The 12,042-nt window shown below is 40.9% G+C and overlaps 1 protein-coding gene across 2 annotated transcripts in view; it reads right to left on the minus strand.

The window, feature by feature from the left end:
• PRKN (parkin RBR E3 ubiquitin protein ligase) overlaps window positions 1–12,042 on the minus strand; it is a 792,757-nt gene that overhangs the window by 366,025 nt on the left and 414,690 nt on the right. For both annotated transcript variants that reach the window (XM_081943460.1, XM_081943459.1), the window contains exon 6: window positions 10,155–10,270. In XM_081943460.1, the coding sequence (XP_081799586.1) occupies window positions 10,155–10,270 (116 nt within the window). The remainder of the gene's footprint in view (window positions 1–10,154; window positions 10,271–12,042) is intronic.

Consider the following 12,042-nt stretch of genomic DNA (forward strand, 5'->3'; position numbering starts at 1 on the left):
TAATAATGCTGAGGTTGGTTCATTTCTTAAGCTTTGCTGTACGGATTTCATTGTAACAAACAGAAAACCATACCAAATCAGTGCTTTCAACTTGATATGCATGTGGGGCATCAGTGTGTGGCGTTTAATAATAATAAAAAAAGCCTGAAAAGACCGCTAATCCTGAAGAAGGCAATGCATTTTAAATAACAGACCCTGAATTAAACTACCTACCAGCATGAACTCTTATTCTACCCTCTCTTATAGGGAGTACCAGTTGGTTCTCAGTTCCCATTGTTTCCTATAACTGAAATACTCCAGTCATTTCAAAATTGCAGTCTCAAAACAAAATACCTTTTCTGTTTTATGCATTTCCTAGCACAAATATTTTCTTGGGAGTTTCAAAAGAGGTTCAAAGGGAGAATAGCATAAAAGGTAACATTCCTCCATTAAAATCCAGCAGATTTTGCTAAATACCAACAGTGAAGTATTTATACATTTAGAAAACCCTGCTAAGTTTATTAGGTAGATCAATAACTTCCACCTCATTTTATGTTCCCCCATCTTAGTTCATTCTCTCTTAATTTTAATATTACATTTACTGTTTTAATGTTTAATCCTTTATAATGATGAGTGTATATGTTGTAAGTCTCCCAGAGTAATTTTACAGTGAGATTGGTGGCATATTAAATTTAATAAATATATAAAAAAATAAATAGTTTGCAAAGTTTGACAGTAAAGAGAGTCATTGGATATTAGTTATAGTTATTATAATTAAACCAGAGCTCTCCACTACAGGCTGAATATTTCCACATAAAAGATGTCTGATGTTTCACAGATACATGGCTTTGAAAAACATCTTGATATAACTGCCAATTATTTATTTTATAAATAAGAGGTAGAACGAATTTGTCCAAGGTGCTTTCAATTAATAAAAAACCTGTTGATAATAATAAATTGCTAAAGGATCAAAGCATCCAGGGCATCCTGGATGAATACTATTTCCGTGAATTCTATCGTATCATTCACAGAATTCTATCATTCTATCCTATCACCGTAAATCTATCCAGGGCTGCCAATAACATTGCTTTGCATGTCTGAAGCAAGGCTGTCACAAAGTGGTTATGGAGAAAGCAAAATGTGGTGAGTACAAATTATTCTGCTGTTCTGTGTGCAACAACACATGTTATCAGCCTTGGAGGGGGGAATTGCTTATACAGATGTGGTGTGCCCTATGTGGCATCTATATCTTACGTCCAGAAAAAATTAACTAAAAGAAAAGAGATAGCAGTGCTACAATATTTAATTATGGAAGGGTATTTATGTTTTCTGAATCCACTATTTCAATCACTTGTGAAATATATCATAGTAGTAGTGAAACACATCATTTATGATTTTGAAACGTTTTCAAGTAAAAGAAGCACAGATACCTGTGATGTCTATAGTAGTAGTTCTCGACTTATTAACACAATTGAACCCCAAAATTCTGTTGCCAAGTGGGACATTTGTTAAGTGAGTTTTGCCCCATCTTATAACCTTTCTTGCCACAGTTGTTAAGTGGATCACTGAAGTTGTTAAGTTAGTAACAAGGTTGTTGAGTGAATCTGCCTTCTCCATCGCCTTTGCTTGTCAGAAAGTTACAAAAGGTGATCCCATGACCCCAGGAGGCTGTGACCGTCACAGATATGAGTCAGTTGCCAAGTGTCTGAATTTTGATCATTGTGACCATGGGGATGCTGCAACGGTCATAAGTGTGAAAAACGGTCACTTTTCTCAATGCTGTTGTAACTTTGAATAGTCACTAAATGAACTGTTGTAAGTCCACGGAGAAAAGGGACAACTGAAGTGTGATGAGATGGAAACATTGCAGTGGTGTGTGCCTTGCTCAGTTTGTGAAAAAGGAAGCATATTTCCATGTATTGATACATTTTTATTGTTCGTTTCAATAAGATTTTAAAGATGCCACAGATAACTATGTTGACTGATTAAGTAATATCAACTCTGAGTCACTGTTTCCTTTCAGCAAATTGACAGCAATCTGTCTTTCATATCTTTACCTGACATTTACACCATCTGCATGAATTCTCTCACAGAAAGGCCCTGCTCATATAATAAGGTTGAAGAGGCTTTGCAGGGATTTGTTTGCCATCGCAGCATAGTCCACAAAAATTGACACAGCAGTGCTGTAAATTGAAAGGGTTTCTCCTATAATCGCTGTGAAATGTTACATTTTCCATAAGCCTGATCCTTAGTTGTTCAGGCAGCTGTCCTAGAAATAACTTCTTCTGACCACACAAACATAAGTAAGTTTTCGTGATTACGTACAAGATTGCCTACCAGACAGCTATAAATCTTCATTCCCATCCAATCAATAGGCTACAGTATCTGGTATTGCTTATCAGCAAGGTTTTTACATGGCTCAGCTGCTATAATGGTATGTGGGAATGACCTGAGGAGACAGGAGTTGCAGCCCAGACAATAGTCTGATAAACAAAATCTGAGTCCAAAAGATGGGTGAGGGTGCAGAAAATGTCTCAGATGGGATTTCTCCCTAGTTTTGGGGAAAAATAAAAGTGAGGGAGGAGAGGGATACTTTCAGATTGGCAAGATTCTTCTATTGTAACCTTACAATAAAGCCTCATGGTTGGGTCTTCTTGTCTGGACTATAAGTACTTGCACTTGTATAAGTACAAGTACAAGCGCACGGTGATCCACAAAGGCTGCCAGACATCTGAGGACAGAAGGACAACCACAGCACAAGAGAAGCGAGCACTCCACAAAGCCAGAGCTGCAAATGCTGCAACAATGGCGACCACGGATGTCTGTCTGACATGTGGCAGAACATTTCATGCCCATACAGGCCTGACCAGCCACCTGCAGATACATCGTGGACAGCCCACAACCTGTTAAGATGTCAAGTCCTCTTCGAACACGATGGCTGAATATCACAAGTAGTCCAATTAGATCTCCCTCTATACTCTCAGCTGCAGATTTAATCATTTCTAGGCCAAAACGACATTGCTTTTCTAAAATGTCCACAGACTAACCCTCCCAAAACTGTGCCATGCCTGAGCTCAAACGCCTGCAAAACTGGTCTTGGCTTGTTAAATCGTGAAGGATTCTTGACCCCAATCATCTATGGTTTTTCTGTGGCCTAAAATGAAACTTAAAAGCCACCTTCCCATTATCAAAACTGAAGTTTTTGTTTAGGTCACTTTTGAATTCTACAAGGATGTAGAATGTATACATTGCTCACTAGGACATAACAGAGCTTGTCATAAGTTACTCTCTTGAACTTGTTGTCTTGCCCTCACACAGGGCAGAGTAGTAACATATAGAACCTCAAACCACTTGATTTTCTACGGCGTCTGTATAAGCATATGTGCCAAACGACCCTGCAAACAGCCTAATGCATGTCAAAGTTGTTCACTACCTAGAATGCCATGTGTTTCAATTCCTTTAACATTAATTTTCTGAACCATCAGTTCATACCATAAGGCTACCTGGGAAATTGTTTCTGTTTTCCAACAGCTCTTGAATGCTATCATTGTTCTGACTTAGGCTTCACAAAATCATGAAGCCTTGTCCCGACAAAACCCCTTTTTATTAAGCTAATGTGACTTCCTCTCATTCACATCCAGCAAAGTCTCGGCAAACAGTCTTTCAAGGGTGAACGTACAACCACAGACCTTATTAGACTTGGAGAGCTGCCAGGCCGATATCTTCCAAACCCAACGCTGTACAACAAAATACTTGGCAAGGAGTCTCTGCAAATCAACAAATCTTCACACTAATTAAGCAAACTAATTGTCTCCTGCAAACTCCACTCCCCTTTCGCTCTTTATTCCCTATGGGAGGGGTAAATCACCGTCCACCTGTGCCTTTACTCTGGAGTCAGCACTTGTTCCTTCTCCTGATAACTCGGCGCATGTGCACATCGGGAACAGGGTCCAGCTGTTCTTCTGATCCAATGATCTCCGACTCCAAAGATAGCTGATAACTGTTGGATGGCCCTGGCCCCATTGCTGCCTCTGACGCAAGCCCTCATCAGAGCCTTCCCCAGACTCCAGGACTGGCCCATGTTCCTCCCCAACCTTTTCACAGTCTGAGTCTCCACTAGCTCCACTGGCCGATGGCAGGCCACAACACTCATTTCATTTCTCTTCTCAATGAAACAATTCCAATTCTTGATTTCAGTAGTAATTTTAAAATGTGCATCATAAGTTAATGTATTCCAATTGTGGAGGTATTTTATTTCTACTAATCATACCTTCCATCATCCAAGAAGATTCAGAACTTTTAATAACTGACCACTATAATAAAATTGGAACTTTTGTTTTGGGGAAAAGCTGCTGCTAATATTATATGTATCAAAGTGACATTGGCTCAACCCTGTTGGACTGTCAGAAAATTCTCAAAATATGGTTGTCCTAGGAAAAACAATTGGGAGAAACAATAAAAAACAGGGAGCCCATCAGAGGGCTATATTATATCTGAGTCTTTGAGACACTTCCGGTGGTCTTATTTATATTTAATTGTTTTTAATGGCTATTTAAGATTTGTTTTAATTATTTGAATATTGCTCAGAGATGGGTAGCTGTTGTGGCCCAGCAGGAGCCGTTGGAGTTGCCACCAGACTCCGACAGCGAGGTGTCCTCTGAGTCAGCTCAAGAGGAGGTGGGGGACCCTGGACAGGGTTCCGACGCTGAGCAGGGCGCAGAGAGGCTGGTTGGCCACCAGGGGGCGCCTGAGGCATGGAGCAGTGGTGAAAGCCAAAGGAAGGGGGCTCCTGATGTCATGCCTTGGAGCAGTGGGGAGGAGTCACAGGACAGTGAGTCAGACATCAGCAGTGAGCTATTAGATGCTCGTTACCGACGTGCTACCCGGCGTAAGGAGCAATTGAGCAATTACCGGAGGTAATGGCTCTCAGCTGCTGATCATTAGACTCCTCTCCAGACTATAAAGGGACTGCTTGTGGACACACCCTTTGCAGGAATCAACTGATCATTGGAGTTGGAGAAGCTCAGATCTGTGTCGTACTTTGGCAGGCTGGATTGCTGCTAAAGGTTTTACCTGGATTACTGTCAATCTGTTCCCTGGACCTTGGCTGCTAAAGTGATTATCTGGAGCTTGGTAGCTGGATTGCTGCCAAGGGGTGTCGCTGTAGCTGGATTGCTGCCCAGAGTGCTATCTTGACCTTGGCAGGCTGGATTGCTGCCAAGGTGGAACCTGTATGTCAATAAACATCTTTGAAGAGACTTTGTGTCGGAGTGTCTTGGTATACAAGAGGAGGAGGTCAGAACAGGTAGCCATAGTTACATGATGAAGAAATAAGTAAATCAATTAACTTGGATCATGATATTCAGTAGAAAAGTTAACACCAAATGCTGGGGCCATCTGGAGTGTTTCCAGCAATTTGGGGGAAGAACTCCAGTTTCTTTTTTTCAAATCCAAAGTGGAATATTTTCCCATTCACTTTGCTTTCTGTTTCACCCTTGCAACATGATAGAACTCCTCCTTGCAGGCAGGATAGGAGGCCTATTCCTTCTTACTCTGGACTTTACCGGCACAAGCCTACAAAGGGGCAGTTGCACTAACATGATATTTCCCGTGCTGCTTTAATTTAAAATGTTAATATTAAAATAAATGCTATTTACTTCTTGTACCATTGTAATCCAAAGGAAAAATTTGTTCTAGTAATGGGACCTGTCATGCAAATCAATTTATAATTTGGTAGCCATGGTCGAACAAAGCTGGAGAATCCCTTCTCTAGATGCCAGTAATAACTGCAGTAATTGAAAGAGAAAAATAGCATGGTAGGTTTCTGAAAGATATTGGGGTTTGGTTGGATTTTGTGCTGCTTTCATTTTTTCCCTCTCCTTTGCCTTTATTAAGAATAAGGTTTTACTGGTAGTTCTCACTTAATGACCACAATTGGGACAGGCAGCTCCATTGCTAAGCAATGCAGTCATTAAGCAAAACATCATGCGGCAGCGACTTGCAATTTTACTTCTGGCTTCTCCAGTGACCCTATTTATCAGAAGCTGGCTGTGAAGAACCTGAATCTATCATGTGATTGTGAGATGCTGCAGCAGTTGTAAGTGTGGGACTGGGTTTAGTTATTTTTTCATCACTATTGTAATTTCAGTCACTAAACAGGGCAGTATTAAGCACGGGTTATCTGTACATTGCAATATGTGCGTTTCTTCAATATTTATATTATTGTATTCTTTTGGAGAGGTTCACTGACAACAGACATTTGTGTTGCATATGGTCAATTGATATATTGTTCTGGTTAAGATTGAGTTGTGTGGTTTTTGTTTTGATTTATGTATTGGATCAGAGGTGGGTTCCTAACGGTTCAGATCGGTTCAGCCAAACTGGTAGTGGTTTGGCAGCCTGGGTTGCTGGAACCAGCAGCGACCTAGGCCCGCCATGCCCCCAAACCAGTTCTCCTGGAGGCACCATAGGCACCGCCATCTTGTTTTTTGCTTCGCATGCGCAGAGCAATTTTTATTGGTCTGTGCATGTGAGTGTGCATGGCGTGCCCACGAGTGAACCGGTAGTAGTGACTGCCGGAACCCACCCCTGTATTGGATCATCTTGGGAGTGGGGGTGGAATGATCTGGTAAGCATATTATGCAAACACCAGAATCCATCTTTTAAGTATAATCTTTATTGTCATTGTACTTAAATACAACTTCCGGTTTGCTCGGAGGGTCATTTTAAGCGCCATAGGTTTGCCATCACTGGTCTATATTGTGTGGTGGCTAAATTGGAAAAAGACTAACATCTGTTATCTTCAACACCTTTTTGAGAAATTGGCTTTTGCTCATAAACAAGTTCTTTCCTCCTAGGTTTAACAATAGCCCTCTTATTCTGAAAAATGAAAATACTCTTATTTGACATATTTTTTATTTTGTATAATGTAATCAAGGTGAATATGTATCTCAAGCAGTTTATCAGATATGAGCTATGTACCCTAATCCCTTTCAATAGCAAATGAAAATATTGGGAAAAGAATGCCTAAAACACTACATTAAAAAGCTTATTGATGGAAACAAAACACATGCTTGGGGAAAATAACGGAAAAACACATACATTTTGGAAATGGCCATGAGAATTATATTGTAATTCCATTTTCATTTATTTTCGTGAGTAACAACATGAAGGAGAAAATGCCCATTTCAACATATTCACTATTTTCTGAAACTGTCACAATGCTATTTCTTATGAGTTCAGTATCACAAGCATTCGTAAACCATCTATGTCAAATGCTACTCCTTGCTGAAATGGCAATTGTGAATAAAGGTTGTTTAGGACAGGAGGGCAATGAAAAAAAAATGTTGAATGTTATGACCAATTCAAACATGTAGAGAAGGAAGCCACAACAATAAATAAGAGGGGAAAAATCCATTTCTCTAGCAGTTTGTTGTGCTGCATTTTATGAGCTAGTTTGGATGAATATTAAAAGTAAGGAATAAATAGGATACTCTCACTTTTTAAGTGGATATCTTAAGTGTCTACATGGGAAAATGTTACAGAGTTTTATTATCCATGTAATTTTAGTCCTGACAAATTTATGAACTTCATTAGCGAGAAATCTAGAATACTTCATCCACATTTTATTGGAATAATTCCTACTAGGATATTATTTCCCCATGAAATGCTTTAGTTATTTTTTTAAAAGATGGTGATGTATACTTTGCTCCTTTCTCTTTAATTTTAACCATACATCTTCAGAATAACAGATTTGGAAGGAAGCTTGGAGATTTTCTAGTCCAGTGATGGCGAACCTATGGCACGCATGCAACAGGTGGCACGCAGAGCCATTTGTCAGGGCACACGAGGCGCTGCCCTGTCAGCTGGCCAGCGCGCATGCACGCGCTGGCCAGCTGAGTTCACCCTTTTTTAAAGCTATTTTTCGACTCCCCAGGCTCCAGAGGCTTTATAGGAGCCTGGGGAGGACGAAAAGAGCCTCCCCCCGAGGCCTCCGGAGATTTCATGAGCTTCCCTGACACCTTCGGAGCGCTCAAAACGACTCTCCGAGCAAACTGGAAGTCACTTCCTGTTTGCTCGGAAGATCATTTTGACCGCTCCGAAGGCTTCAGGGACTGTCCGGAGGCTTCCCTGAAGCCGTCGGAACGCTTAAAACGACCCTCCAAGTTGCCCGGAAGGTCGTTTTGAGCGTTCCGAAGGCTTCAGGGAAGCCTCCGGACAGTCCCTGAAGCCTTCGGAACACTCAAAACGACCCTCTGAGCAAACCGGAAGTCATTTCAATGGTTTGCTCAGAACCGGAAGAAATTCAATGGTGAAAAGAGTAAGGTTCTACATTTAGGCAACAAAAACGAAATGCACAGGTACAGTATAGGTGGTACCTTGCTCAACAGTAGTAACTGTGAGAGGGATCTTGGAGTTCTAGTGGACAATCATTTAAATATGAGCCAGCAGTGTGCAGCAGCTGCCAAAAAAGCCAACACAGTTCTAGGCTACATAAAGAGAGGGATAGAATCAAGATCACGTGAAATGTTAATACCACGTTATAATGCCTTGGTAAGGCCACACTTGGAATACTGCATTCAGTTTTGGTCACCACGATGTAGAAAAGATGCGGAGACTCTAGAAAGAGTGCAGAGAAGAGCAACAAAGATGATTAGGGGACTGGAGACTAAAACATATGAAAAATGGTTGCAGGAACTGGGTATGTCTAGTTTAATAGAAAGAAGGACTAGGGGAGACATGATAGCAGCATTCCAATATCTCAGGGGTTGCTACAAAGAAGAGGGAGTCAAACTATTTTCCAAGACACCTGAGGGTAGAACAAGAAGCAATGTGTGGAAACTAATTAAGGAGAGAAGCAACTTAGAACTGAGGAGAAATTTCCTGACAGTTAGAACAATTAATCAGTGGAACAGCTTGATTCCAGAAGTTGTGAATGCCCCAACACTGGAAGTCTTTAAGAAGATGTTGGATAGCCATTTGTCTGAAACGGTATAGGGTTTCCTGCCTAGGCAGGGAGAAATGTCCTGACAGTTAGAACGATTAATCAGTGGAACAGCTTGCCTCCAGAAGTCGTGAATGCCCCAACACTGGAAGTCTTTAAGAAGATGTTGGATAGCCATTTGTCTGAAACGGTATAGGGTTTCCTGCCTAGGCAGGGAGAAATGTCCTGACAGTTAGAACGATTAATCAGTGGAACAGCTTGCCTCCAGAAGTTGTGAATGCCCCAACACTGGAAGTCTTTAAGAAGATGTTGGATAGCCATTTGTCTGAAATGGTATAGGGTTTCCTGCCTAGGCAGGGGGTTGGACTAGAAGACCTCCAAGGTCCCTTCCAACTCTGCTATTGTATTGTATTGTATTGTATTGTATTGTATTGTATTGTATTGTATTGTATTGTATTGTATTGTATTGAGAGTGTTCTACTACTCTGCTAACAGGGAATGTTGATAATGAGTTGAGGTTGACTCCTGTTGACTCCAGGAACACGTTTAAATAGTTTTCCTAGCAAAAGTACAGAAATACTGCAAACCACTTATAAAACTAGTTGTATCCAATGGACTGGCAAATTCTATAAACCGGACTCTGTAGCAACTATAGGATCACCATTGTCATTGCTTTTTGAAGTAAACTTGCAGAAGGCAGTTTTAGAATACAGTCATCTAAGAGTTGGTGTGTGTGTATGAGTATATATTTCATTGTTTTGCAGTATAGAAAGGAAGAGATTATGTAATTTCTTTATGACTTAAACAAATGAGATGCAATCCTTATGTTTTAATATCCTTGTTGAACATTGTTTAAGCTATATGCATTTCTGTTTTGCCCATTCACTATTATCAGCAAGAAGATAGGAAATGTGGAAAATATAAAAAGAGATCCTTTATTCTTAAAGCCTTTTAGTCCATACATGGAAAATGATTTCCATGTAATGCACTATATGGCCTATAACTTAATCAACTGAATAAGAATACAAAATATGAAACAGCTTGTTCATCCATTCAGTTTTAGAATCAATATTCTAATGTACATTATGAAAGTTAATTGGGGGGGAGAGGGAAGCTAACATTTCAGCAGAATGACAAAGGAAAAGATATTATAGAAGGAAAGAAGACAAGACGCAAAACCGTTTTCCCGTATTGCCAAGACTACCCATCAGCATTCTTCAAGATGACTTACCTAACATCTGTACAGGTTATACACGAGATGTACCGAGTATTTGTTGTAATGAGGTTCAAAGGCACAGATGTCTCACTGTCAGAGGTTGGGTGTGCTCCACATTTAAAGTAGAATTCCTACAATATTGAAGAAGAGATAAAAGGAGGATTACATATCTGCACTTCATGTCCTCTCTTTATCTAAGTCTAAGTGAAGTTTGAGGCAGTAGATAAATCACTAATGTCAGTAGGAAAGGAGGATACTCATTAAAAGTGGTTAGAAAGAATGCCACATAGTATTTTTGCACAAGATGTATATGTAGCTCTTCGGATATCAGCTGAGAAAAAAGTGCATTTGTACTTCTATTCATTCTGTGCAATTATCTCTTATCCATTAAAGGAGAAAAATGAATAATATGAGACAGGAACAGATTCTTGAAACTTCCATATTGCATGCAGTAAACATTTGATTGGAGTGGAGTATTTGCTACCATCCAAATGTTCTGAAAATAACAATGTGGTAGAGAGAACAAAGTCAGAAAAACACATGGCTTATCCAAATCTACTGTACATTAATTTTAGTCCAAACATATTGGTATTGCCAAAGGCCAGGCATTTCCAAATTCCCAGCGTTGGAATTCTCAATCTTCAGCCTTAAAATAATCAGTGGATAATCATATATATATATATATATATATATATATATATATATATATATATGTGTGTGTGTGTGTGTGTGTGTGTGTGTGTGTGTGTGTGTGTGTGTGTATGTATGTATGTATGTATGTATGTATGTATGTTGTATTTGTGCTGATAAATAAATAAAGGGAGACTAGTATAGATCTATTTCAACCTATTTAGGTCTCATCAGCTAGCCATACCCTTACTGGGAATTGAACCAGGGCATATTTGGGCATACCAGGGGTGTAGCTCTCATCATGAAAATTTTAGGGAAAAGGGAAAAGGGAAAATGCGCTGAGGAGCCTTCTGCACATGTGGTCGGGAATGGGAGCGCTCCGTGGTCCCCTTCATGTTGACTCAGGAGTCAGGAAGGAGGGGAATGGGACCACGTGTGCAGGAGGCTCCTCTAGCCTCAGCCTCCCTCCTGCGCACGTCCCATTCCCCGCCTTCCTAAGTCAACATGAAGGGGACCGCGGAGCGTGAGCCGTGGAGCATGCTCCGTGGTCCCCTTCATGTTGACTTAGGAAGGCGGGGAATGGGACATTCGCAGGAGGGAGGCTGGAGGGATCACGGAGGAGGGATCACGCAGCGTGAGTCGCGGTCCCGCAGGGCACACTCCGCGGTCCCCTTCATGTTGACTTAGGAAGGCGGGGAATGGGACGTGCGCAGGAGGGAGGCTGGAGGGATCGCGGAGGAGGGATCGCGCAGCGTGAGCCGCGGTCCCCTTCATGTTGACTCAGGAGCGTGAGCCGCGGTCCCCTTCATGTTGACTCAGAAGTCAGGAAGGAGGGGAATTCCCCTCCTTCCTGACTCCTGAGTCAACATGAAGGGGACCACGGCTCACGCTGATGACGTCACCAGCCTCACCAGCCGTAAAGCTCACCGCACGTCACTGATACATACATACATACATACACACATACACACACACACACACACACACACACACACAGTGTATATGTATACATACACTATGTATATGTGTGTGTGTATGTGAGTGTGTGAATGCTCGTTAACTGTGTATTGAAGCACCTAAAAAAAAACCCACTAGCAGCAAGAACCTATATACAAACATAATTTGAAATACTGCATGGACGAAATAGGAAGACATTTGTATGGCACTTTTTATTGCCCAGTTGGTGGAAAGAGAAAACCATTTTTCCCCAAGACAATGCTTTGAAATTCCAAAAGAATTAATAGATCAGAAGAAAACTCAGGTTAAAAAGTAT

Source organism: Natrix helvetica (assembly GCF_964273705.1).
Source record: "Natrix helvetica genome assembly, chromosome: 2".
In the NCBI taxonomy this organism is placed as follows: Eukaryota; Metazoa; Chordata; class Lepidosauria; order Squamata; family Natricidae; genus Natrix; species Natrix helvetica.